This window comes from Cherax quadricarinatus, chromosome 32 (assembly GCF_038502225.1).
Source record: "Cherax quadricarinatus isolate ZL_2023a chromosome 32, ASM3850222v1, whole genome shotgun sequence".
Lineage (NCBI taxonomy): Eukaryota > Metazoa > Arthropoda > Malacostraca > Decapoda > Parastacidae > Cherax > Cherax quadricarinatus.
In genome coordinates this window covers 30,504,364-30,529,363 of record NC_091323.1, presented here as the reverse complement: position 1 = coordinate 30,529,363, position 25,000 = coordinate 30,504,364, and the positions used below count along the sequence as shown (strand labels likewise).

At 39.0% G+C, this 25,000-nt stretch overlaps 1 protein-coding gene across 1 annotated transcript in view; it reads left to right on the top strand.

Moving 5' to 3' along the window:
* LOC128690253 (hrp65 protein) overlaps positions 1-25,000 on the top strand; it is a gene marked incomplete in the record, with an annotated part of 121,943 nt that overhangs the window by 80,411 nt on the left and 16,532 nt on the right. The window contains 1 exon segment of the mRNA XM_070090581.1: positions 24,718-24,795. Within this exon segment, the coding sequence (XP_069946682.1) occupies positions 24,718-24,795 (78 nt within the window).

The following is a 25,000-nucleotide window of genomic DNA, read 5'->3' as shown; positions in this document are numbered from 1 at the left end:
ACAGTAGTGATAAATACAGTACAGTACTGTAAATGTATTTTCTCTTCCTTATGATTTTCTTAACATTTTATTTTTGCTACCTTACTTTATTGTAAGAATACAGCATATAATACATATACAAAATGTGTTAATGAAAGCTTCCAGTCAAGAGTAGGCTATTAGTAGTTAAGCTTTTCGGAAGTCGAAAGTTATACGTAGATTTTCAACTGCATGGGAGATCATCATCCATAACCCCCATGTTGTTCAGGTGTCAACTGTACTTGGAGTATGGCTCTAAATGGCAGAGATATTTGATTTTTATCACTGCCTAAAGAGGGTAGGCACCCCTAAATCTGCATGAATTATTAGGACAGCCAAATCCATGGAAAATTGAGTCATTCTTGGTTGTATTGTATTTTGAGAAACATAGTAAAACTTAGATTTTTTACATGATGGATTCAAAATGGAGGGCAAGTGTTATGTAGTAGAGGCCTGATGACATAGACAGAGGAAAGGTTGTTTTAGTGTCTGTAATGCCTACAGTGTTCATTTTGAATTTTGTGAAAGTCGAATTACCAACGTGCACTTTATAGGGTTATTCTGATACAGTGATCCCTTTGTTATTGGCCATAATCCGTTCCAGAAAGTCGGCCTAAATCTGAAAAGGCCGAAAACCAAAGTAATATTTCCCATAAGAATTAATGTAAATACAATTAATCTGTTACAGACACCCAAAAAAATATTAACAAAAAAATATATTATTTAAAGATTAACAATAGTTTTACATAAAACAATGAGAACTAAATAAAATAAACATTTAAATCGCTATTACATACCTTTGTTGAAGATTCTTGTTGGCTTATGGAAGACAGGGAGGAGGAGAGAGGGAGGACTGATTATTGTTTGGAAGGGGAATCCCCCTCCATAAGGATTTCAGATATCAAAGCCTCTCTGGGGTTACTTACCTTCTTTTTCTTTTACTACCACTAGGACCAGCTTGAGTCACTGCACCCGTCGCACAAAAAAACTGTCCAGAGAGGTCTGCTTCTGGTGTCTCTAAGATTTGCTTGAAGTGGGACAAGGTTTTGTTACTGAACATGTTGCAGATATGGCTTGTTTCAGCTTGGTCAGGGTGATATTTCTCTACACAACTTTGCAGCTGCCTTGCCTTTTCACAAATGATCGACTCCACAACACTATCTCCCGTTAATTATTTTATCGTTGATCCACACCAAGAATAACTTCTCCACATCTTCGATTATTGGTGACCTTTGTTTCGTTAGCATATTTACCCCTTTTGCAACATTAGCTTCCTTGATTTCAATTTTCTTTGCCAGGATGGAAGTGATTGTCGATTTGGATTTCCCATACATCCTGGCAAGCTGGAGCACACTTACACCACTCTCATAAAAAACCATACCATGGTCGGGGATAGAACCCGCGATCACAGTCTCTCAAAACTCCTGTGATCGCATGTTCTATCCCCGCCCATGGTATTGTTTGTTTGCAATCGTGCCATTACGATTTCGTGAACCACTTTCGTACTTTGCCACAATTTCTTTTTTTAATTATATCGTATTTCTCACTTTCTTTACCAAAGGAACTTTACTAGGAACTTTCTTTGGGGCCATGGTGGCTTATTTCGCAGTTGCACTCAGTAAACACCCAGACAAACAATGGATTATAACGAAATGTTTGGATGAATGCACAGTCTTTTCCTCTCTCCGAGAGACATGGCCAAATTGACTCATGAATGCACCGGAGTGGCGGGATAGATGCGCCCAGTACGGCTGATTTCCGATTTGACAGCCGAAATCCAGGATAGAATTTCAGCGAAAAAGCAGCCGATGTCCAGAACGATCGATAACCAAGGGTCCACTGTAGTTGAATGGGCATTTGGTTAAACTGAGCAATGGAAATGGCTTACAATAGGATTCAGAGTGGGCATATTTGCTGATTTGTAAATAGCTCTGAGACTGCCAATGTTGCACCTGCATAATTTGTAAGTTTTCTATTGGATTTCACATTTTGTGTCATTACTTTTAGAAAGATTCAATAGCATGTTGAAGAAAATTTTTTTTTTTTTTAACCCTTTGACTGTCGCAAGCCCTTTCTGAAACTGTCATTCTATGTCACATTTTGGGGGGAATTTTTTTTTATGAAATGATAGAGAATCTTTTTCCGATGGTAATGACGCCAAAAGTACGAAATTTGGCCAAAAAGTCACGGAATTACACTCCCACAAAGTTAGCGGTCTCGGCAACATATACGCATCGGCGATTTCGCCGGCTTTGGCCCTTTTTTTGGCCAATTCCGTTGGTCCAGTTGACCAAACTCATAGCTATTTCTTTAGAACTCCGTTTTTTTCTATCAGTTGAGTACAGGAAACCATCCATTTACTGATTTGAACTACCCAATAAAGTAGTCAGAAATTGGCAATTTGGCCAATTTCACGCAAATTAAAAAAGATGCCAGTTTCAAAGTAGGGTCCAGAATAAACAGTGTAGACATTCTTGGCACTAAAATAACATATCCTTTGTTCATTAGTCACGTCTCTAGGCCTCTCTTGTATTACTATTGCTTTCTATTTTGGCTTTTTATTCATACAAAAAATAAAAAATTTACTGTTATGCAGACTACTGCATTACTGTAAAAATGCTATAAATAATATCAGTGCACTAGTGAAAGAATATTAAACTCCCCAGTTGATGTGTATTGGACGTGTGGTGTGATTTGCTTACTCCTGAACAATGGTAAAAATCGAACATTTCCGCTACTTTGAGTTCAATTTCAAGGTCGTTTTCATCGTGAAACTAATCAAAATCATCTCTATTTCTGTAATATGTTTTCCATTTTATCACATGAGACCATGAAAACGAGAATACAATGATAAATACTATACGAAAATACACCTCATATTCTGCGTTTTAATCCCAAAAAATGTTCAGTTTTTTTTTCATTATGCACTGCGTGCTGCAGGATTTTTTTTTTATCTGGTGCACACTGACCACACAGACCCATTCTCTCACGTGTGGGCCCTACCAGCTTTCTCCTGCTTGATTTGAATCCGCTAGAATTTATGCGTATTAATACGTCCCAAACACTGGCTCGTAAGACGTATATGTACGACCAAAACAGCCAAAGGATTAAATTATGACAGTTGGAAGGGCTAAATAATATAGTGAGATTTAACAGTAAGTTTATTTGTTAGTGTGAATTGTTTGTTCTTGAGGGATAGCTTTAGCTTATGTTAGTACAGTATATTATAACTTGCCTATCAAAAAGAGCACTGAATGACCTCAGCCAAAGCTTTCTTGAATTGGTTTCATTTACATTTATTTTGTCAGTTGTCAAGGTAAGTTCAACCTTACTCTTGTCTTGGAGACCAGTGTTTCTGAAGTAATTCTTGGCTTTGGGAACAGGGATATTTTCTTGACTAGTTTTATATGGTTCTTTAACCCTGCAGCCCTTTTTGTTGCCAGGTTTCCATATTTATCAATTATTTTAAATATTTTATTCATACAAACCTTTTTCTGAGCTTTGTAGGAGTGCATTTTTTTTCTTTTAACCCTTAACTCTTAAACTGTCCAAACGTAAATCTACGTTTGCTTGCATAGCGCTCTGAACGGAGATCTACTTTTTTTTTTACATTCTTTCTTATGGAGAAAATCAAGGTTGGAGCGCTACGCACACAAACGTAGATCTACGTTTGGACAGTTTAAGGGTTAAGGGTTAAAAGAAAAAAAAACGAAATTGTGCTAAACTATTTTTGGAAAATATTTTATCCAAAAATTTGTCTTGATTTTACTTTGAAAAAGCTAAAACTTTCTAAGAAATAATTTTGAAGTTTCTAGAAGTAACCCTCATATGGTGACATAGTTGCATCCTGCATGCTTTCAGTTGCATACACACTGCCACAGTAAACCATGGATAACTGAAACCGCAGATACTGAATCAGTAGATAAAGGGGCCCTACTGTATATTGTGTAATGCGTTGTATTATTGTCAATAATGTATGTAAAGTTGTGTACTGTTGTTGGAATGTGAATTAAATAACCGGTCTGGGAGAGGTGACCCAAGGATTCTGCAACTTATTCATTATGTAAAGCTGCCTTCATATAGCAAAAAGCTCACATTACACAGTATCAGACTACATCACCTGCCTTGTGTCAGATCTGTATGTATACAGTGGACCCCCGGATAACGATCAGCTCCCAACTCGACCAATTATGTAAGTTTGTTTTTGTAAGTGCTTTTGTAGGTGTATTTTTAGGGGTCTGAAATGGACTAATAATTCACAATATTTCTTATGGGAACAAATTCGGTCTATAACGGCACCCAAACAGACTTCTGGATTGAAATAATATCGTTATGCGGGGGTCCACTGTACTGTATATGAAGATTAGGACTTTAAAAAGGCTTTGATTGTTTTCAGGGAGAGAAAAGTTGGAAATTAATATACTAGAAATATAAAAGGGGATCTACTTGTTAGAACAAATATTTTTGCTATAAAAGAAATACAGTGGACCCCTGGATTACGACATTAATCTGTTCCAGAGAGCGTGTCTTATACTGAATCTGACTTAATCTGAATTAATTTTCCCCAGAAGAAATAATGGAAATCGAATTCATTTTTTTACATGAAATATACATTTCCCTACACAGAAAACAATGAGACATGCAGAATAAATAAATAATAAAATAACACTTACCTTTGCTGAAGACGTATTGATGAGTGATGAGACAGGAGGAGGGGAGAGGATGGAGGTGTACTAGTGTTTGGAAGGGGAATCCCCTTCCATAAGGACTTCAGGTACCAAGTACTTATCTGGGGGTACTTCCATTCTTTGCGTTTTAATGCCACTAGGACCAGCTTCAGAGTCACTGGACGTCTGGTGCACAAAATATCTGTCCAGAGAGCTCTGTTTCTGGCATCTCTTGAAGATTTCCCTAAAATGGGACACAGCATAGTCATTGTAGATGTTGCCAGCATGGCCCGCAACAGCTGTATTAGGGTGATGCTCATAAATGTTTGCATATAAGAAAGCAGGAACACTGCAGCAGGTCTGTTGGTCCATACTAGGTAGGTCCTTCACAAACCATCCCACTAACAGAATCATATTTACCCAACCCAATTTTCAGTGCTTCTCAAGCAATAAGCTTTGATAATTCTATTCATTCATATGTAAGTCCCAATCAAATCAAATCGTGTGTGTGGGGAAGTACCCTGTCAGGTATATGGGGAAGTACCCTGTTGGTATGTGGGGAAGTACCCTGGCTGGTGTGTGAGGAAGTACCCTGGCTGGTGTACATAAGAAAGCAGGAATACTGCAGCAGACCTGTTGGTCCATATTACGACCATCACTACCACCCTCTACCACCATCACTTTTGTATCTTTCTACAAACTTTTTCTCGAATTCCATAGTGTTTCTCACTCTCTTTACCAAAAGGCTGGCACTAGAAGCTTTGTGGCTTATTTAGCAGTTACAAGCACTAAAAACAATGGAATCATACAAAATGTTTTGCATTTATGCATGGAATCATCCTCACTGGCTTGTAAACAATGGCACACTGGCTGTATATGGAGTGTCCGGGTCGCTCATGCCATGGGGACACGTTTGGGACGAATGACTAAGCGCGTTTTTTGTCGTTAACCGAGCCAGTATTTTGATGCAAAAATCTGAATTTTGCGTACAGTAGGGCCACGCTTAACGGCGTTCTGCTAATACGGTTACATTAAACTATGACCAAAACTTGCTGTACGGCTCCCCCCACCTGACTTTCTAATACGGTCAGTGCGCCCAACCCGGTTTGTTTACATTCTCTGTGAGATCCGTAAGCACTAAGTCTCTCCATTATGTCTGGAAACTCCAAAATTTCAAGTGTTTTTAAAAGTTATTTCATATTTTATATATACATGTACTCTGATAATTATACTTGTGTATACCTGTACCTAAATTAAACTTACATACTGTGCTGGCATGCAGGTACACATTAAAATCAGTAAGAGTGTCTTATGTCTCGAGACGTTATATTAGTAATGATAATAATCACCGAGTCTCATTTAAATGTCGTATATTACGTTAATATACACATTTTCATTACTCCATCTTTTATATTTTTTTCAAAATTATATAATAAACACGATGCATAACATATAAAGATGGTAAATACACCCCACAGTAGAATAAATGAACATAAATATGAGATGTGGCAGCAGACGACTTGCACAAGTGACGCCATATTAGAAATAATAATAGGAAGGAAGGCGGGGTAGGGGTCGGCCTAGAAAAGGTTGGAGGGAGGGGGTAAAGGAGGTTTTGTGTGCGAGGGGCTTGGACTTCCAGCAGGCATGCGTGAGCATGTTTGATAGGAGTGAATGGAGACAAATGGTTTTTAACTCTTTGACTGTTTCCGACGTATAAATACGTCTTACGAGCCAGTGTTTCTGACGTATTTATACGCACAAATTCTAGCGGCTTCAAATCAAGCGCCAAAGGCCTGGTAGGCCTACACGAGAGAGAATGGGTCTCAGTGATCGGGTGTGCACCCTGTGAAAAAAGTCTGGGACCCAGCGGTGCATTGTGGGAACGCCATGTTAGTCCATTTTCACCATGCCTCTCGGTAAGAAGTTCCTCACTCCTTGGCGGATTGGAGGTCTTTTGTTCCCAAGTGATAGCTCTAACAGCGATGAAAATGTCAGTGACAGTGAATTCCAGGGTTTTGAAGTGAGTGTTACCGGAAAAAGTGCCCAGGATAACGTAATTAGTGATGAAAACCCAGATGACCCACAACCTTCCACCTCTGGTGCTGTGCCGGCTTGTTCACGTTCACCTGTACCAGGACGAAAGAGGAAACTATTTGGTCGTGTACATCACCCAGATGATAGTAGTGATAGTGATAGTGATTTCAAGGTCATTGAAAGCAGTTCTAGTGACAGTGAGAGTGAATATTCCCCAGTGAAGCGGCAGTATGTACGACGTAGCATGCGGTCTGGTAGTGTTCCATATGTTGTTCCAAGGGGAAGGAGAAACTCGGGGAGCACATCCCGTGGCCCTACACCACGACCTGATAGTGAAGATGACGATATTGTAACGATGGGTATGAATGGTGACAGTGAGGGAGGAAGCAGTGGTGGTGGTAGTGAGGGTGGCATGGCCCATGTGGCACCATCAGCGGGCCACGCTACTACCCACGCTGCTGACGCAGCACAACAACCAGCCTCGCTCTGCCCCACACTCCCACAACCTGCACCACCACAACCACGGTACAATATCCAGACCCCACCAGCAGACCGCATCTGGGATTGGCAGGATGGTGACGAGTTTGTTCCCAGTCCCCATGACTTTGATGAAACACAAAGTGGAATAAAGCCATCTTGTCCATTTGGGAACAATGCCAGTGAACTGGACTGCTTTGAGTTATTCTTCGATGAACCCCTGATGGACATCATTGTCAGGGAAACAAACACATACTGTGATTACACCATGGCAAATAAAATTCTCACCAAAATCACGGCTACACAAGTGGAAGGAGACAACTGTGGCAGAGATGTACCTGTTTTTTGCCACAATAATGCTTATGCCACATGTGTATAAGCACACTGTCACCACATACTGGGCAACAGAACGCCTGATTTCAACTCCAGGTTTTAGTGACATTATAGGTGTCAATCGTTTCCTGATACTGTTTCGTATGTTGCACTTTTCAGACAAAACCAGGCCTGACAGAAGCGACAGGTTATATAATTCAGAAATGTGTTTATGTACCTGAAACAAAAGTGCTGCATGTATTTTTATCCCTTCAGGAAGCTTGTTATTGATGAGTCCTTGATTTTATTCAAAGGAAGACTCTCATTCAAGCAATATATACCAAGCAAGAGGAAACTCTTTGGTATAAAGCTATTTGTACTGTGTGATTGCAGAAGTGGTCTAGTTTTGGATATAATTGTGTACACTGGCAGTAATACTTTGAGAGATACCATGAAGTTATTGGGTATCTCTGGTGATGTGGTTCGAACAATGATGGAACCATATCTTGGTAAGGGGCATATGTTATTTACTGATAACTGGTACACAAGCCCCTTACTCAGTGATTTCTTGCGAGTGAACTTGACAGACTTGTGTGGCACAGTGCGTGGTAATCATAAACATATGCCAAGGTTCAACGCTGGCACTCGCAGAGGTGAGGTGCAAGCCTTTGCTGCCAATGACATCATGGCATTTCGGTGGCATGACAAACGTGATGTCACATAGTTGACATCAGTTCACAGAAACGAAATGGTACCCAGTGGCAGGGACAACAGAGAGACCAATGAACCCATTCTAAAGCCTGCAGCTGTCATGGACTACAACCTCAATATGCGCTTAGTGGACAAATGTGACATGCAGATTGGGTTTGCAGACTGTGTACGCAAGAGTTATAAGTGGTATATAAAACTTTTTTTCCATCTTGTTGATATCTCTATGCTAAATGCTTATAACATATACAAGTTGAAGACCAACAAAACACCAAAATATGGTGAATTTTGCCTGTCAGTAATCAGACAAATAATTGCAAAGTACCAAGGAGCAACTCCTGCAATAGACCAGCGCCCACAGACGTCATCTCGTTTGAGGCCTGGTGATCACTACCCCATACAACTTCCTCCTACTACTGCCAAGAAAAATGCTCAGAAGAGGTGTTATGTATGTATGCATACCACAAAACGCCCACAAACACGCAGACACACTCGTTTTATGTGTGAGGAGTGTGAAGTGCCCCTCTGCATATACCCATGTTTCAAAGAGTTCCACAAGCTGCAGCAGTTCTAGGAACGTGTTTAGTGACTGTACATATGTATATATATTATGGAACAATAGTAATAAACATTGTTTTGTATTGTTTATGTAAAAGTGTATACACAAACTAATAGTGATAAAGTTTGTTCTGTTATTGTGTTGTAAACAATGAGTGTATATTTGAAGAATGCACCTTACATTGGTCTCACAGGCCACATAAGTTACCTGGAACAGAAAAATATTGAAAAATGCAAGAAACCTTTGAATTAGAGTAAATAAAAGAATACCGGGTGGGCGGCGGTCGCCGCTGTTGCCGTACGCACGTCACTTTCTGCAAACTTTGCGGCTCTATATCTCGGTAAGTACTGATGGCCAAAATTTTTTTTAGGCTTAAAACACTACTAAAAATATTCCTAACATTTTCATAAGAAAAAAATAATTTTTTTTTTCGAATATTTGGCGACAGAATGACAGTTTCAGAAAGGGGCCTGAAACAGTCAAAGGGTTAATACTTGACGTGCTGTTGGAGTGTGAGCAAAGTAACATTTATGAAGGGGTTCAGGGAAACCGGCAGGCTGGATTTGAGTCCTGGAGATGGGAAGTACAGTGCCTGCACTCTGAAGGAGGGGTGTTAATGTTGCAGTTTAAAAACTGTAGTGTAAAGCACCCTTCTGGCAAGACAATGATGGAGTGAATGATGGTGAAAGTTTTTCTTTTTTGGGCCACCCTGCCTTGGTGGGAATCGGCCAGTGTGATAATAAAATAAAAAAAAATAATAATAATCACCGAGTCTCATTTAACCCCTTGACTGTCGCAGCCCCAAATCCTGAGGTGTCTCCTGGTGTTGTAAAATTCCCCCCCCCCCCCCCCCAAAAAAAAAATATGAAATGATAGAGAATCTTTTCCCGATTGTAATGACACCAAAAGAACGAAATTTGATGGAAAACTTATGGAATTATGCTCTTGTGAAGTTAGCGACCTTGGTGATATTTATGAATCTGTGATTTCGCCCACTTTAAGCCCTATTTTTGGCTAATTCCACTGTTCCAGGCGACCAAATTCATAGCTATATCTTAAGAACTCCATTTTTTCTATCAATTGAGTACAAGAAACTGCCCATTTACCAATTTCAACTACCCAATAACATTGTCAGAAATTTGCAATTTGGCCAATTTCACGAAAATTTAAAAAAATATGAGTTTCAAAATAGTCCAGAATAAACAATGCAGACATTCTTGGCTCTTAAAATAACATTTTCTTTGTTCATCGGTCATGTCTCCAGGCCCCTCTGATTTACTGTTATGCAGACTACTGCAATATTGTAATAATTGTATAAATAATGTCAACCCATTCATGATTGCATATTAGAATGGCTACTTGGACATTTATTGGAAAATGATATGATTTGTTTACTTTTGAACATCAGCAAAAATCAAACATTTCCCCTACTTTGAGCTCCATTTCAAGGTTCTGTTCATAGTGAAACCAATCAAAATCACCTCTATTTTTATAATATGTTTTCCATTCTGTCAAGTGAGACCAAGAAAACGAGAATACAACCCTAATTACAGTGGACCCCCGCATACCGATTTTAATCCGTGCAAGAGGGGTAATTGTTATGCGAAATAATCGGTATGTGAATGAATTTTCCCCATAAGAAATAATGGAAATAAAATTAATCCGTGCAAGACCCCCAAAAGTATGAAAAAAAATTTTTTTTACCACATGAAATGTTAATTTTAGTGTACACAAACTGAAAAAGGCATGCACAATTACATGACACTTACTTTTATTGAAGATCTGGTGATGATTGATGGGATGGGAGGAGGGGAGAGAGAGTGTTAGTGTTTAGAAGGGGAATCCCCTTCCATTAAGACTTGAGGTGTCGAGTCCTTTTCTGGGGTTACTTCCCTTCTTCTTTTAATGCCACTAGGACCAGCTTCAGAGTCACTGGACTTCTTTCGCACAACATATCTGTCCATAGTGGCCTGTACCTCTCGTTCCTTTATGACTTCCCTAAAGTGTTTCACAACATTGTCAGTGTAATAATCACCAGCACGGCTTGCAATAGCTGTGTGAGGGTGATTTTCATCAAAAAAGGTTTGCACTTCAAGCCACTTTGCACACATTTCCTTAATCTTTGTAGTAGGCAACTTCTTCAATTTCTCTCTCCCCTCCTCTGAACCAGTTTTCTCAGGTCTGGCCTCTTGCTCTTGAAGTTGATCTATCAGCTCATCAGTGGTTAGTTCTTCATTGTCCTCCTCCACCAACTCTTCCACATCCTCCCCACTAACCTCCAACCCCAAGGACTTTCCCAATGCCACAATGGATTCCTCAACTGGCATAATCCTCTCAGGGTTAGCCTCAAACCCTTCAAAATCCCTTTTGTCTACACATTCTGGCCACAGTTTCTTCCAAGCAGAGTTCAAGGTCTTCTTAGTCACTCCCTCCCAAGCCTTACCTATAAGGTTTACACAATTGAGGATATTAAAGTGCTCTCTCCAAAACTCTCTTAGAGTCAATTGAGTTTCTGAGGTCACTACAAAGCACCTTTCAAACAGAGCTTTTGTGTACAGTTTTTTGAAGTTTGCAATAACCTGCTGGTCCATGGACTGCAGGAGAGGAGTGGTATTAGGAGGCAAAAACTTCACCTTAATGAAGCTCATGTCCCCATAAAGTCGCTCTGCCACGTCTGTCGGATGACCAGGGGCATTGTCTAACACCAGGAGGCACTTAAGTTCTAATTTCTTTTCAGTTAGGTAATCTTTCACATTGGGGGCAAATGCATGGTGTAACCAGTTATAGAAAAAGTCGCTAGTGACCCATGCCTTACTGTTTGCCCTCCACAGCACACACAAATTATCCTTGAGGACATTCTTTTGCCTGAACGCTCTGGGAGTTTCAGAGTGATACACTAATAAAGGCTTAACTTTGCAATCACCACTAGCATTGGAACACATCAACAAAGTAAGCCTGTCTTTCATAGGCTTATGTCCTGGGAGTGCCTTTTCCTCCTGAGTAATGTAGGTCCTGCTTGGCATTTTCTTCCAGAACAGGCCTGTTTCATCACAATTAAACACTTGTTCAGGTTTCAGTCCTTCAGTCTCTATGTACTCCTTGAATTCATGCACATATTTTTCAGCCGCTTTGTGGTCCGAACTGGCAGCCTCACCATGCCTTATCACACTATGTATGCCACTACGCTTCTTAAATCTCTCAAACCAACCTTTGCTGGCCTTAAATTCACTCACATCAGCACTAGTTGCAGGCATTTTTTTAATTAAATCCTGATGCAACTTCCTAGCCTTTTCGCTTATGATCGCTTGAGAGATGCTATCTCCTGCTAGCTGTTTTTCATTTATCCACACCAATAAGAGTCTCTCAACATCTTCCATCACTTGCGATCTTTGTTTCGAAAACACAGTTAAACCTTTGGCAAGAACAGCTTCCTTGATTGCCTTTCTGGTGCCCACAATAGTAGCGATGGTTGATTGGGGTTTCTTGTACAACCTGACCAGGTCGGTGATACGCACTCCACTTTCATACTTATCAGTGATCTCTTTCTTCATTTTTATTGGAATTCTCACCCTTATTGGTGTAGGGTTGGCACTAGAAGCTTTCTTGGGGCCCATGGTCACTTATTTTCCAGAAACAGCACCGAAAACACTGTAATAATACGAAATATTCCGATTGTATGCTTGAATGTTACCGCGGAGGCTGGCTGGTGAACAATGGCACGGGCGGCACATGTGAGGCTGGCTGAGGGCGCACATTGGACGCGTCTCGGACGAAAATCGGTGAGCGGGTTTTTAAGCGGTATGCGAGGCAAAATTTTTGCGATTAAAGCAAGCGGTATGCGGATTAATCGCTATGTGGTGCCATCGGTATGCGGGGGTCCACTGTACTATACAAAAATAGATCACAAAGTCGGCATTTTAATTAAAAAAAAAAGGTCGTTTTTTTTCCTCATACACTGCGTGCTGCAGGATTTTTTTTTATATGGTGCACAGTGACCACACACACCCATTCTCTCACATGTGGGCCTACCAGCTTTCTCCTGATTGATTTGAAGCCGCTAGAATTTGAGTATATATACGTAAAAAACAGTGGCTTGTAAAACGTATATATACGACCAAAAGAGTCAAGGGTTAAATGTCGTATATTACGTTAATATACACATTTTCATTAATCCATCAATGATATTTTTTCCAAAATTATATAATAAACACGATACATAGCATATAAAGATGATAAATACACCCCACAATAGAATAAATAAACATAAATATGAGAAATGTTATTCTTGCCGTCACTTGTACTAGTAGCCAGATAACTTGTACAAGTGACGGCAAGAATAACATTTTCTCTAGTCTAACATAAGAGAAAATGTGTTACTGAGGGTAACTGTAGAAAATTATTCCTTTCGTATGTAAGTTAGTTTATTCAGGTATACGCAAATACAGTTACATGTATTATCATACATAACAGCATGTGTGTAGGGAACCCAGGATAACCCAAAAAGTCAGTCAGAGTGACTTATTTCCATTGCCTTCACTCAGAGCTTCATTTCTTCTAAAAATGGTGTTACGTGAGAATGGGAGTGTTCTTCTTTATTTATTCTACCGTATCAATGTAGAGACAACTTGCACACAAACCAGACTTGTACAATTTATTTACAAAACTTTCGTTCACCTGGTTTGTTTACACAAATCTGCTCCTGTCCTCTCTCATGTACTCATTCTCTCTCTCTCTATTTATTTGTTTTATCTTGTTTACTCACCCCTGACCCTACATTAAGACTACAGATATTTTAAGGTAAGTAATGAGTGAACTGTATATGCAGTTTATCGCTCTGGGATGCTTAAATATCATAGAATAGCATGTGTGGGTGGAATGGCCTGGTATGGTAGCCCGGTTGACTACCATACATACCACACTTGATTTCTTACAATAAATACTACTTGTCTTGCCCTAGATTAAGATAATAAATATTTTAAGGTAAGTAATGAGTGCACTATGTGTGTATTGTACTTTTTTATTGTTTTTTGATGCCTAGTTCTATTGTTAACTTAATATATGTTAGTGTAAACTTGTTATCTAGGGTGTTCCACTTTACGGCGATTTCCGCTTTACGGCGGTAGCCTGGAACCTAACCTGCCGCATAAGTGAGGCCCCACTGTAATCCGATGGCATCGTAATCCAGGGGTCCACTGTAAATCAGGAAAGGAAATCTTTAGGAACAATTAGAATGAAAACTTTCATTTTTGCAGTTGATACAAAAAAAAAAGTTATACAGTGGAAATAGTGATGACTGAAGCCCTGAAAAAATTTTACAGCATCAAGAGGGTGAAAGTGAAAGTAGGTGCAAGAAGAACGTAGTGTGAAAATCCTTTAAAGCCTACATAAATGGCAAGGCATTACCAGAAGGCCCAGTAAATGCATTAGTGAGAGCATCATATGCATTCCCTTTTGCTCTACAGTGCTCTTCAATCATTAAACTATTGCTCTGACCATATGTTTGTGCAGTTGGGTATGATGTAGGTAAAGTATGTGCAGTTGGGTATGATGTAGGTAAAGTATGTGCAAATATCATAGCGAGCTAAAATTGTCTCGTGAGAACACCTTAGTTGTCGTGTGCAAAATTTGTCCATTATGAGGATGCATTTTTAAGGCATCGTATTGTCTTCATAATGATAGCAATATGCTGTATACCAGATATGTTAGGTCTTTATGATAAAGTTTTGCTATAGACAGTAAAACATGAATAAAATAGGTGTGTATACACGCCTTGACCTGTGTCAGATTAACCCTTTGACTGTCGAAATCCCAAATCCTGAGGTGTCTCCTGGTGTTGCAAAATATTTGAAAAATAAAAAAATTCTTATGAAATAATAGAGAATCTTTTCCCGATGGTAATGATACCAAAAGTACGAAATTTGATGGAAAACTTCGGAATTACGCTTTCGCAAAGTTAAGAGACCTTGGTGACATTGACGAATCGGTAATTTTGCCCACTGTAAGCCCTATTTTCGGCTAATTCCATTGTTCCAGTCGACCAAACTCATAACTATTTCTGTAGAACTCATTTTTTCTATCGATTGAGTACAAGAAACTGCCCATTTAGCAATTTTAGCTACCCAATAAAGTGGCTAGAAATTGGCAATTTAGCCAATTTCAAGCAAATAAAAAAATATGCCAATTTCAAATAGGGTGAAGAATGAACAATGCAGACATTCCTGGCTCTAAAATAACATTTTCTTTGTTCATCAGTCACATCTCCAGGCCCCTAAGATATTACTCTTGTTTTCTATTTTGAATTTTTATTCAAACAAAAAATAGATTTACTGTTATGCAGACTACTACAGTATTGTAATAATTGTAAAAATAACCTCAACCCATTCATGCCTGCATATTAGAATGGCTCGTGGGACATTTATTGGACAATGACATCATTTGTTTACTCTTGAACATTGGCAAAATTTGAACATTCCCCTACTTTGAGCTCTATTTCAAGGTCCTTTTCATAGTAAAACCAATCAAAATCACCTCTATTTCTAAAATATGTTTTCCATTCTATGAAATGTGACTACAAAAACGAGAATTTAACCCTAAAAACTATACGGAAATACACCTCAAACTCAGCATTTTAATAAAAAAAAGTCAGTTTTTTTCTCATGCACTGCGTGCTGCAGGATTTTTTTTAAATGGTGCACACTGACCACAGTCCCATTCTCTCACATGTGGGCCTACCAGCTTTCTCCTGCTTAATTTGAAGCCGCTAGAATTTTTGAGTATATATACGTCAAACACGGCGGCTCGTAAGACGTATATATACCACCGAAACAGTCGAAGGGCTAAGGGTAGGAGATTGATGAGAAGTGTCAACTTTCTTTGTACTGAAAAATATGAACTGATGATCAATATATGCATACAGTACAGCCTCTCCTCACTCGTTTACTGACGACTTGGCCTTATGATGAGCTCTGACCAGTAGGCACACCTAAATAATGTATATCAGAGCTGATTTCTTCTGTTCTGTTTATTGCAATACAGTGGACCCCCGAATTAAGTCATCGGAATAAGTAACATTCTGAATAAGTAACTTTTTTTTTTTCCAAAAAAATATTGGCTCGTTGAACGTCACTGAACTCTGTCATTCGTCCCTAACGTGTCTGCGCGGCCTGAGCGGATCCGACACTCCATGTACAGCCAGTGAGAACGATCCCACACGTTGATACGATACATTTTGTATTCCATTCTTTTTAGTTCTTGTAACTGCTAAATAAGCCACCGTGGGCCCAAAGAAAGCTTCTAGTGCCAGCCCTTTCACCCCTGAGAGAGGGGGGAGAATGTGCCTTTTTCAGTGATTCTGCAATATGTACTTAACTAAAGCAGCAGGAGTCAATAAAGACTATAGCTCCAGCCAGTGATAGTGTAGCATTAACGGTGTAGCAAGTAAGTTAAGCGATAAATCAATAGAAACAGGACAGCACGAAACTGACTCCTCCGTTGTTGTTGGAGGTATATAGGGTGACTTGCAAGACCGTCATCTCTGCTGCCTCTTGCTGCCCCTTTCACCACCGCTATGTAAGGCTTATCTTTCAGTGGCCCTTGTACACCCAAACAAACGACACACCACTACTCGTGACATCCTTAATGCCATATTTTTTTCATTCTAGAGTATTTATAATGTTTTTGTGTTGTAATGTTGTTTATTATGTCATAGTAGATGAATTGTGCTAGATAAATAAGCTGTAGAGCTGATATTAGTGTCATATTGAAGGACTATCTTGTCCTGTCTCCCAACACAATTCCTAACATATGCCAGAAACAGACCGCTCTGGAACACTTTTTTGGAGCGACAGGAGTCCAGTGACCCAAGCTGGTCCTAGTGGCATTAAAAAACAAAGAAGGGAAGTAACCCAGGATAAGGACTTGGTACCTGAAGTCTTTATGGAAGGGGATTGTTAACTCATCCATCTTCTCCCCTCCTCCCATCTTCCATACATCACCCTATCTTCAATAAAGGTAAGTGTGATGTTATTGTTTTATTCTTCATGTATCATTGTTTTCTGTGTAGGTAAATGTATATTTCATGTAGATAACATTTTTTTTAAATACTTTTCGGTGTCTGAAATGGATCAATTGGATTTCCATTATTTCTTGTGGGGAAAATTAATTTGGAATAGATTCGGGATAAGTCACTCTCTGGAACGTATTAATTACGTAATCCGGGGGTCCACTGTACACAGAACATTACTGTATAAACGTATATTCCAGAAATGTTATAAATAGGGCAGAGGTGACACTGAAACAATATCAAAGATGGTTGACACAGACCCACTACCATTATAGTATGCCCCTCACTTAGTGATGAATTCGTTTACCAATGTGGTCTTAGGAACGGAACTCCGTCATTAAGTGAGGAGAGGCTGTAGTAAGTAAAAAGTTCATTACGTACTAGTGGAAAAACTGTCAGATATATAGATGATAATGTACAGTAGACCGCCATTGACGACGAGTTTATTTGGCAGAATTTGAGTATTGCGTGATTGAAGAATTGCGGTACAATTTTATGTAACACGTCGTATAATTAATTTAACACGGTTCAGTTTCTGGGAAGGAAAGAAAAATTCTCTTGCTCAAGTGGCCGCCTTGTTGTGGAGCAACCGGGGAGCCCTTGCCTGCCACTCCCCAACACCATCCCAGCATTCGTAATTCATACCTGTCTAGTCTTTCTCTGCTACAAGGCAGCTTTGTTTGTGAATTGTGTTATGATATTTTAATTACTCTTTCTTGTATTTACCAAGCAATCATGACACCCAGTAGCCATACCAGTGTTGCTGAAAGTGACACGAAGAGGTATAAGCACTTAACTCTTAGAATTAACAAAGAAACGAAGATATTAGACAAGAGATAGCCTGTAGCCATAATGAAGTATTACTTTGTACACAGAAAAAGAGGTAAACATTAGTTTGTGTGACTGACTTACTAAGTGACTGACTTAGTGAGTGACTTAGACGATCCAGTACAACCATCGACTTCAGTACCAGAACTTTTACCATCCACCTCAGCCCAGTAGGGCCACAGCATAACTCTCCACTCTTTTCACAATCATCCACAAACACCAGCACCCACAATTTAACCCTTTCAGGGTTTCTGACGTACTAGTACGGCTTACGCACCAGGGTTATTGATGTACTAGTACGCCTAAGTTCTAGCGCCTTCAAATCTAGCAAGAGAAAGCTGATAGTCTTACATATAAAAGAATGGGTCTATGTGGTCAGTGTGCGCAGTATAAAAAAAATCCTGCAGCACACAGTGCATAATAAGGGAAAAAAAAAAAACTTTGACCGTGTTTTTGGTTGAAAACATCCATTTTGCACTGTATTTTCGTATGGTATTTATGGTTGTATTCTAGTTTTCTTGGTCTCATTTTATAGAATGGAAGACATATTACAGAAATTAAGACAATTTTGATTGGTTTCAAAATGCCTTGGAATTGAGCTCAGTATCAGAAATGTTAGATTTTTGCCGGTGTTCAAAAATAAACGAATCATGCCATGCGTCCAATACACGTCAACTGGCGAGTCTAATATTCTTTCACAAGTGCACTGAGATTATTTATACCATTTCTACCCCTTTCAGGGTCGAAAGGCCCTCTCCTAAACTCGTTCTCAGGGTCAAAAATTTTTATGGGAAAAAAAAAAAAAATTTTTTTCTTATGAATGATAGAGAATCTTTTCCTGATCATAATGACACCAAAAGTATGAAATTTGATGGAAAACTTATGGAATTATGCTCTTGTGAAGTTAGCGGTCTTGACGATGTTTATGCAGTGGCGATTTCGCCCACTTTGAGCCCTATTTTCAGCCAATTGTAGTGTACTGGTCAACAAAAAAATCATATCTGTTTCGCTAGAAATCAATTTTTTCTCTCGAATGAGTACAAGAAACCACCCATTTACCTATTTCACGTATCCAATAAAGTGGTCAGAAATTGGCAATTTTGCCAATTTCACACAAATTTCAAAAGATGCCAATTTCCAAGTAGGGTCCAGAATAAGCAAGATAGACATTCCTGGCACTAAAGTAACATTTTCTCTGTTCATTAGTCAGGTTCCTAGGCCCCTCTTACATCTCGTTTGCTTTCCACTTGGAATTTTTATTCTCATTTAAATTAGAAGATTTACTGTTATGCAGACTACTGCATTAGTGTAGAAATGGTATAAATAATGTCAGTGCACTTCTGGAAGAATATTAGAATCACCAGTTGACGTGTATTGGATGCTTGGCATGATTTGTTCACTTATGAAATTTGGTAAAAATCGAACATTTCTGCTACTTTGAGCTCAATTTTAAGGTACTTTTCATTATGAAACCAATTACAATGATCTCAATTTCTGTAATATGTCTTCCATTCTATAAAATGAGAACAAGAAAACTAGAATACAACCATAAATACCATACAAAAATACACTGCAAAGTCACTGTTTTAAACCAAAAATAGTCGGGTTTTTTTTCTCTCGTGCACTGTGTACTGCAGGATTTTTTTTTATATTGTGCACACTGACCACACACACCCATTCTTTCCTATGTAGGCCTACCAGCTTTCACTAGATTTGAAGGCGCTAGAATTTAGGCGTTATAGTATGTCAACCCTGGTGCGTAAGCCATACTAGTACATCGGAAACCCTGAAACGGCTACACTAATGCAGTAGTCTGCATAACAGTAAATCTTCTATTTTTTGTGAGAATAAAAATTCAAAGTGGAAAGCAAAAGAAATGTAAGAGGGGCGTGGAGACGTGACTAATGAACAGAGAAAATGTTATTTTAGTGCCAGGAATGTCTCTTGTTTATTCTGGACCCTATTTGGAAATTGGCATCTTTTGAAATTTGTGTGAAATTGGCAAAATTGCTAATTTCTGACCACTATATTAGTTGAAATTGGTAAGTGGGTGGTTTCTTGTACTCATTCGATAGAAAAAAATGGAGTTCTAGGGAAATAGTTTTGAGTTTTCTCCACTAGTACACTGGAATTGGCTGAAAATAGGGGTCAGTGGGCAAAATTGCCGATGCTTAAAGATCGTCGAGACGTCTAACTTCACGAGAGCATGATTCCGTAAGTTTTCCTTCAAATTTCATGCTTTTGTGTCATTATGATCGGGAAAAGATTCTCTATCTTTTCATCAGAAATTTTTGTTCCCGAAAAATTTTCGACCCTGAGAACAAGTTTAGGAGAGGGCCTCTCGAACCTGAAAGGGTTAAGGTAAGAAATACAGTGGACCCTCGCATACTGCTAAAAAACTCGCTCTACGCTATTAGTCCGAGACGCGTCTAATGTGCAGCCTGAGCCAGCCTCACATGTTCCGCCGGTGGCATTGTTTACCAGCCAGCCTCCGCGGTAACATCCAAGCATACAATCGGAACATTTCGTATTATTACAGCGTTTTTGGTGATTTCATCTGCAAAATAAGTGACCATGGGCCCCAAGAAAGCTTCTAGTGCCAACCCTACAGGAATAAGGGTGAGAATTACTATAGAGATGAAAGAGATCATTGCTAAGTATGAAAGTGGAGTGCGTATCTCCGAGCTGGCCTGGTTGTATAGTAAACCCCAATCAACCATCGCTACTATTGTGTCCAAGAAAACGGCAATCAAGGAAGCTGTTCTTGCCAAAGGTGCAACTGTGTTTTCGAAACAGATTGCAAGTGATAGAAGATGTTGAGAGACTGTTATTGGTGTGGATAAACGAAAACCAGATAGCAAGAGATTGCATCTCTCAAGCGATCATAAGTGAAAAGGCTAGGAGGTTGCATCAGGATTTAATTAGAAAAATGCCTGCAACTAGTGATGTGAATTTAAGGCCAGCAAAGGTTGGTTTGAGAGATTTAAGAAGCGTAGTGGCATGCATAGTGTGATGAGGCATGGTGAGGCTGCCAGTTCGGACCACAAAGCAGCTGAAAAATATGTGCAGGAATTCAAGGAGTACATAGACAGTGAAGGAGTGAAACCTGATCAAGTGTTTAATTGTGACGAAACAGGCCTGTTTTGGAAGAAAATACCAAGCAGGACCTACATTACTCAGGAGGAAAAGGCACTCCCAGGACATAAGCCTATGAAAGACAGGCTTACTCTTCTTATGTGTTCCAATGCTAGTGGTGATTGCAGAGTGAAGCCTTTATTAGTGTATCACTCTGAAACTCCCAGAGCGTTCAGGCAAAAGGATATCCTCAAGGCTAATTTGTGTGTGCTGTGGAGGGCAAACAGTAAGGCATGGGTCACTAGGGATTTTTTCTTTGACTGGTTACACCAAGCATTTTGCCCCCAATGTGAAAAATTACCTATCTGAAGATAAATTAGACCTTAAGTGCCTCCTGGTGTTAGACAATGCCCCTGGTCATCCTACAGACTTGCCAGAGCGACTTTGTGGGGACATAAGCTTCATTAAGGTGAAGTTTTTGCCTCCTAATACCACTCCTCTCCTGCAGCCCATGGACCAGCAGGTTATTGCAAACTTCAAAAAACTGTACACAAAAGCTCTGTTTGAAAGGTGCTTTGTAGTAACCTCAGAAACTCAATTGACTCTTAAGAGAGTTTTGGAGAGATCACTTTAATATCCTCAATTGTGTAAACCTTACAGGTAAGGCTTGGGAGGGAGTGACTAAGAGGACCTTGAACTCTGGAAGAAACTGTGGCCAGAATGTGTAGACCAAAGGGATTTTGAAGGGTTTGAGGCTAACCCTGGGAATCCTATGCCAGTTGAGGAATCCATTGTGGCATTGGGAGAGTCCTTGGGGTTAAAGGTTAGTGGGGATGATGTGGAAGAGTTGGTGGAGGAGGACAATGAAGAACTAACCACTGATGAGCTGCTAGATCATCTTCATCAGCACGAGGCCACACCTGAGGAAACTGGTTCGGAGGAGGGGAGAGAGAAATTGAAGAAGTTGCCTACTTCAAAGATTAAGGAAATCTGTGCAATGTGGCTTAAAGTGCAAACCTTTATGGATGAAAATTACCATCAGACAGCTGTTGCAAGTCGTGCTGGTGACTATTACACTGACAATGTTGTGAACCACTTTAGGAAAGTCATAAAGGAACGAGAGGTACAGACCTCTATGGACACACTCCTCTCCTCCCATCCCATCAGTCATCACCAGATCTTCAATAAAGGTAAGTGTCATGTAACTGTGCATGTCTTCTTCAGTTTGTGTGTATTAAAATTAATATTTCATGTGGTAAATTTTTTTTTTCATACTTTTGGGTGTCAGGAACGGATTAATTTGATTTCCATTATTTCTTATGGGGAAAATTCATTCGCATAACGATAATTTTGCATAACATTGAGCTCTCAGGAACGAATTAATAGCGTTATGCGAGGGTCCACTTTATTATTATTTCTGTTACATTTGTAGTCTTAAGCAGGAAAAACAACATAATACATCACAACAATGAACTATAACTACATATTCACTTTTATTTTTGTAAGATGTGGAGGCCAAAAAAAAAAAAAAAATTGTTTGGCTTTTTGGGTCTCCTAGGAACATGACCCTATTTTTCCTTCGAATTTTTCAATTCATCTAACACGATTTTACCTAACACGGCATTTTCAGTAATGTAACTACTGCGCTAAATGACGGTCTGCTGTACATTTAGATTTTATGCAAGATTGGCTAATTTTTTTAACACTTAAACCGTTTCACACAGGCAGCGCGACCTGTAAAAGAAAGTTCTGTCATCACTCATTCACTCTGCAGTGATTTGACATCATTGCAGAGTGGGCGGAACTAATTTAGAGTCCAAGAAGCAATCAGGAACCTTCTGGGGAGAAGTGCTTACGCCAGCATCATTTACGTTGTGTTGGGCAAGACACAGCAGCCAACAAAATGTTCTGTTCTTACACTGATATCAATAATAAGACTTATTTGCCTATCACAATTTATCTATTATGACATAAGACGACATATTAGCATAGAAACAAAAAATACGCCAGAATACGTACTATCTAGCATAATAATATGATGGCAGGTAGGAAAGTCACTTGTATGGACACCACCCAACTCAAAGCTTATTACCCATTCTTTCGTGACTTATGAGAGAAAATAGATCTAGCCAAGGGTAAACTGTAATACACACACAGCTTAGGAAAACTGAAAAAAGGGATTTTTTGGGGAAAAATATATAATTCCCCGAGTACTCAGGCTTGCTCACGTTTCGGCCATTATCTTAGAAGTAAGTTATGTACCTATTTTGTGGTGAACCAGCATTAATAATGAATGAATTGAAGTGATTTCTACAGCAAACATAAAAGAGTGATTGCTTTACAAGATTACTATGCACTTTTTGAAGTATCCCAAATATTTTCAGATCTGTGCGGGGTAAAAATGTCGATATCTTCCCGTACATCCTGGCAAGATCAACCACACTTATGCCGCTTTTGTACTTTTCTGCAAGTTCTTTCTTGAATTCTATCATGTTTCTCACCTTTATCAAAGGACTGGCATTCGGAACTTTCTTTGGCCCTATGGTTGCTTATTTAGCAGTCACATTCAATAAATAAACACAAAAAACAATCTTATTACGAAATGTTTTGTATGAATGCGCAGGGTAATGTTCAGTCGACAAGAAACAAAGCCAGACTGACTCAGAATGTGTGCATGAGATGCTCTCTTTGGGTGCGGACACATCTTCAGTATGGCAGACAGAAACCAAGGTGACGAACGAAAACTGGGACAATATTTTGACGAAAAAAGTCATCAAAAACCGTATTTGACGAAAACCAGGGCAAGCGAAAACCAAGGTTCCACTCTTCGTGTATTGTACCTAAATTGCTCTATGAACTTGCATTATGGTGGACATACCTATAAAAGTGGACAAAACAGTCTCAAAACTTGTATCTAAATATATATCAATAAAAAGTAAAGTAGTAACTGAAATTGCTTTCTTTGAATGACAGGAGACAGTAGATAGGATAAACAAATGAAAACTAAAAAGAGGTGTTGGTAACAGGTTTAGGGGGAACAAGATCACAGTTTACATTGTACAGAAAAGTGACCAGATATAGAGCAATTGATGAGTGCTGGATAACTGGAATGGAGGTGGTAGTGGTGTGCTGTAACTTCCAGACATTAAAGAATATTGACAGGATATACCATTCTTCTACTTCTGTAAATATAAATAAAAAGAGGCTGGATACAGCTTAGTTCTTCTGTAAATACAAGTAGGTAATAGCTGATTCTCACTCTAGCACTCATTCTTTTTTAACTTTGTGTGCTGTATTCTTATTTTTTCTTTCGTGGAAAATGTCGGTGCATTTATTTGTTGCTGATGGGCAGATTGTGTAACACTGCCTCCACATTGGTTAAGTTGCCCAGAAACTGACGAGTTCTTAGTACATATTTACTCGCATTTACACTTTTCTTCACTAGTAGTACAGTAGTGGTCTGCCTTTTGGTGTTTTCCAGGAGCTACTAACCAAGAATTTGAATGATAGATGTAATTCATTATATATAATAGTAAACAGTATTGTCAGCAAATGGTTTATAATTTTTAGAGATTTTTTGTGAGTAGTATTTTTGCTTTGTTTATTATGTGCAAATGGAACTGGATGTGAAAAAACTATCAGGATTTTTTTTATGAAGGTTCATGAGTGGAACACTGTGTATCAGGTAATCTAAGAATGAAACATTCTAAACTTACATTTTTACTTTTTTTTTTTATATGCATATGACAAAGTGAACGTAATTTAATTTGTTGCTTTTTGTTTTTTTAGGTTCATACCTCTTAATGTGTGGAAGTACATATATTGCAATTGAAAATTGCAAGAAGGCAAGAAAAAGGAAAATAAAATTAATTGGTTTTGTTTTAGGGTGCATGCAATATTACATCCTTGTTCCTAAAGCAGACTTTCTTTCTGACACTGATGCTGTTTCTCACCGTATGGGGTGGCCTCAACAGACCACCAACCATGCTAGTTCCTCCATACGCAACCCAGGGAGAGGGGAAGAGAAAGAGGCAGAGGACACCAGCAAGGAGGTGAATATTCTGCTCCTATTAAGACATTTTTCTTTTTACTACTGTTATGAAGTTTATTATTCGCACACTTCAGCAGGGATTACTATCATATTTTGTTTTGGGGATTTTATCAACCTTGTAGAAGAAAAATATCAGAACTCTTGAATTTTCTCCATCTATTATATCTGTTCATGTTTCCCAAAGGTAAATACTTAAAATTTAAGTT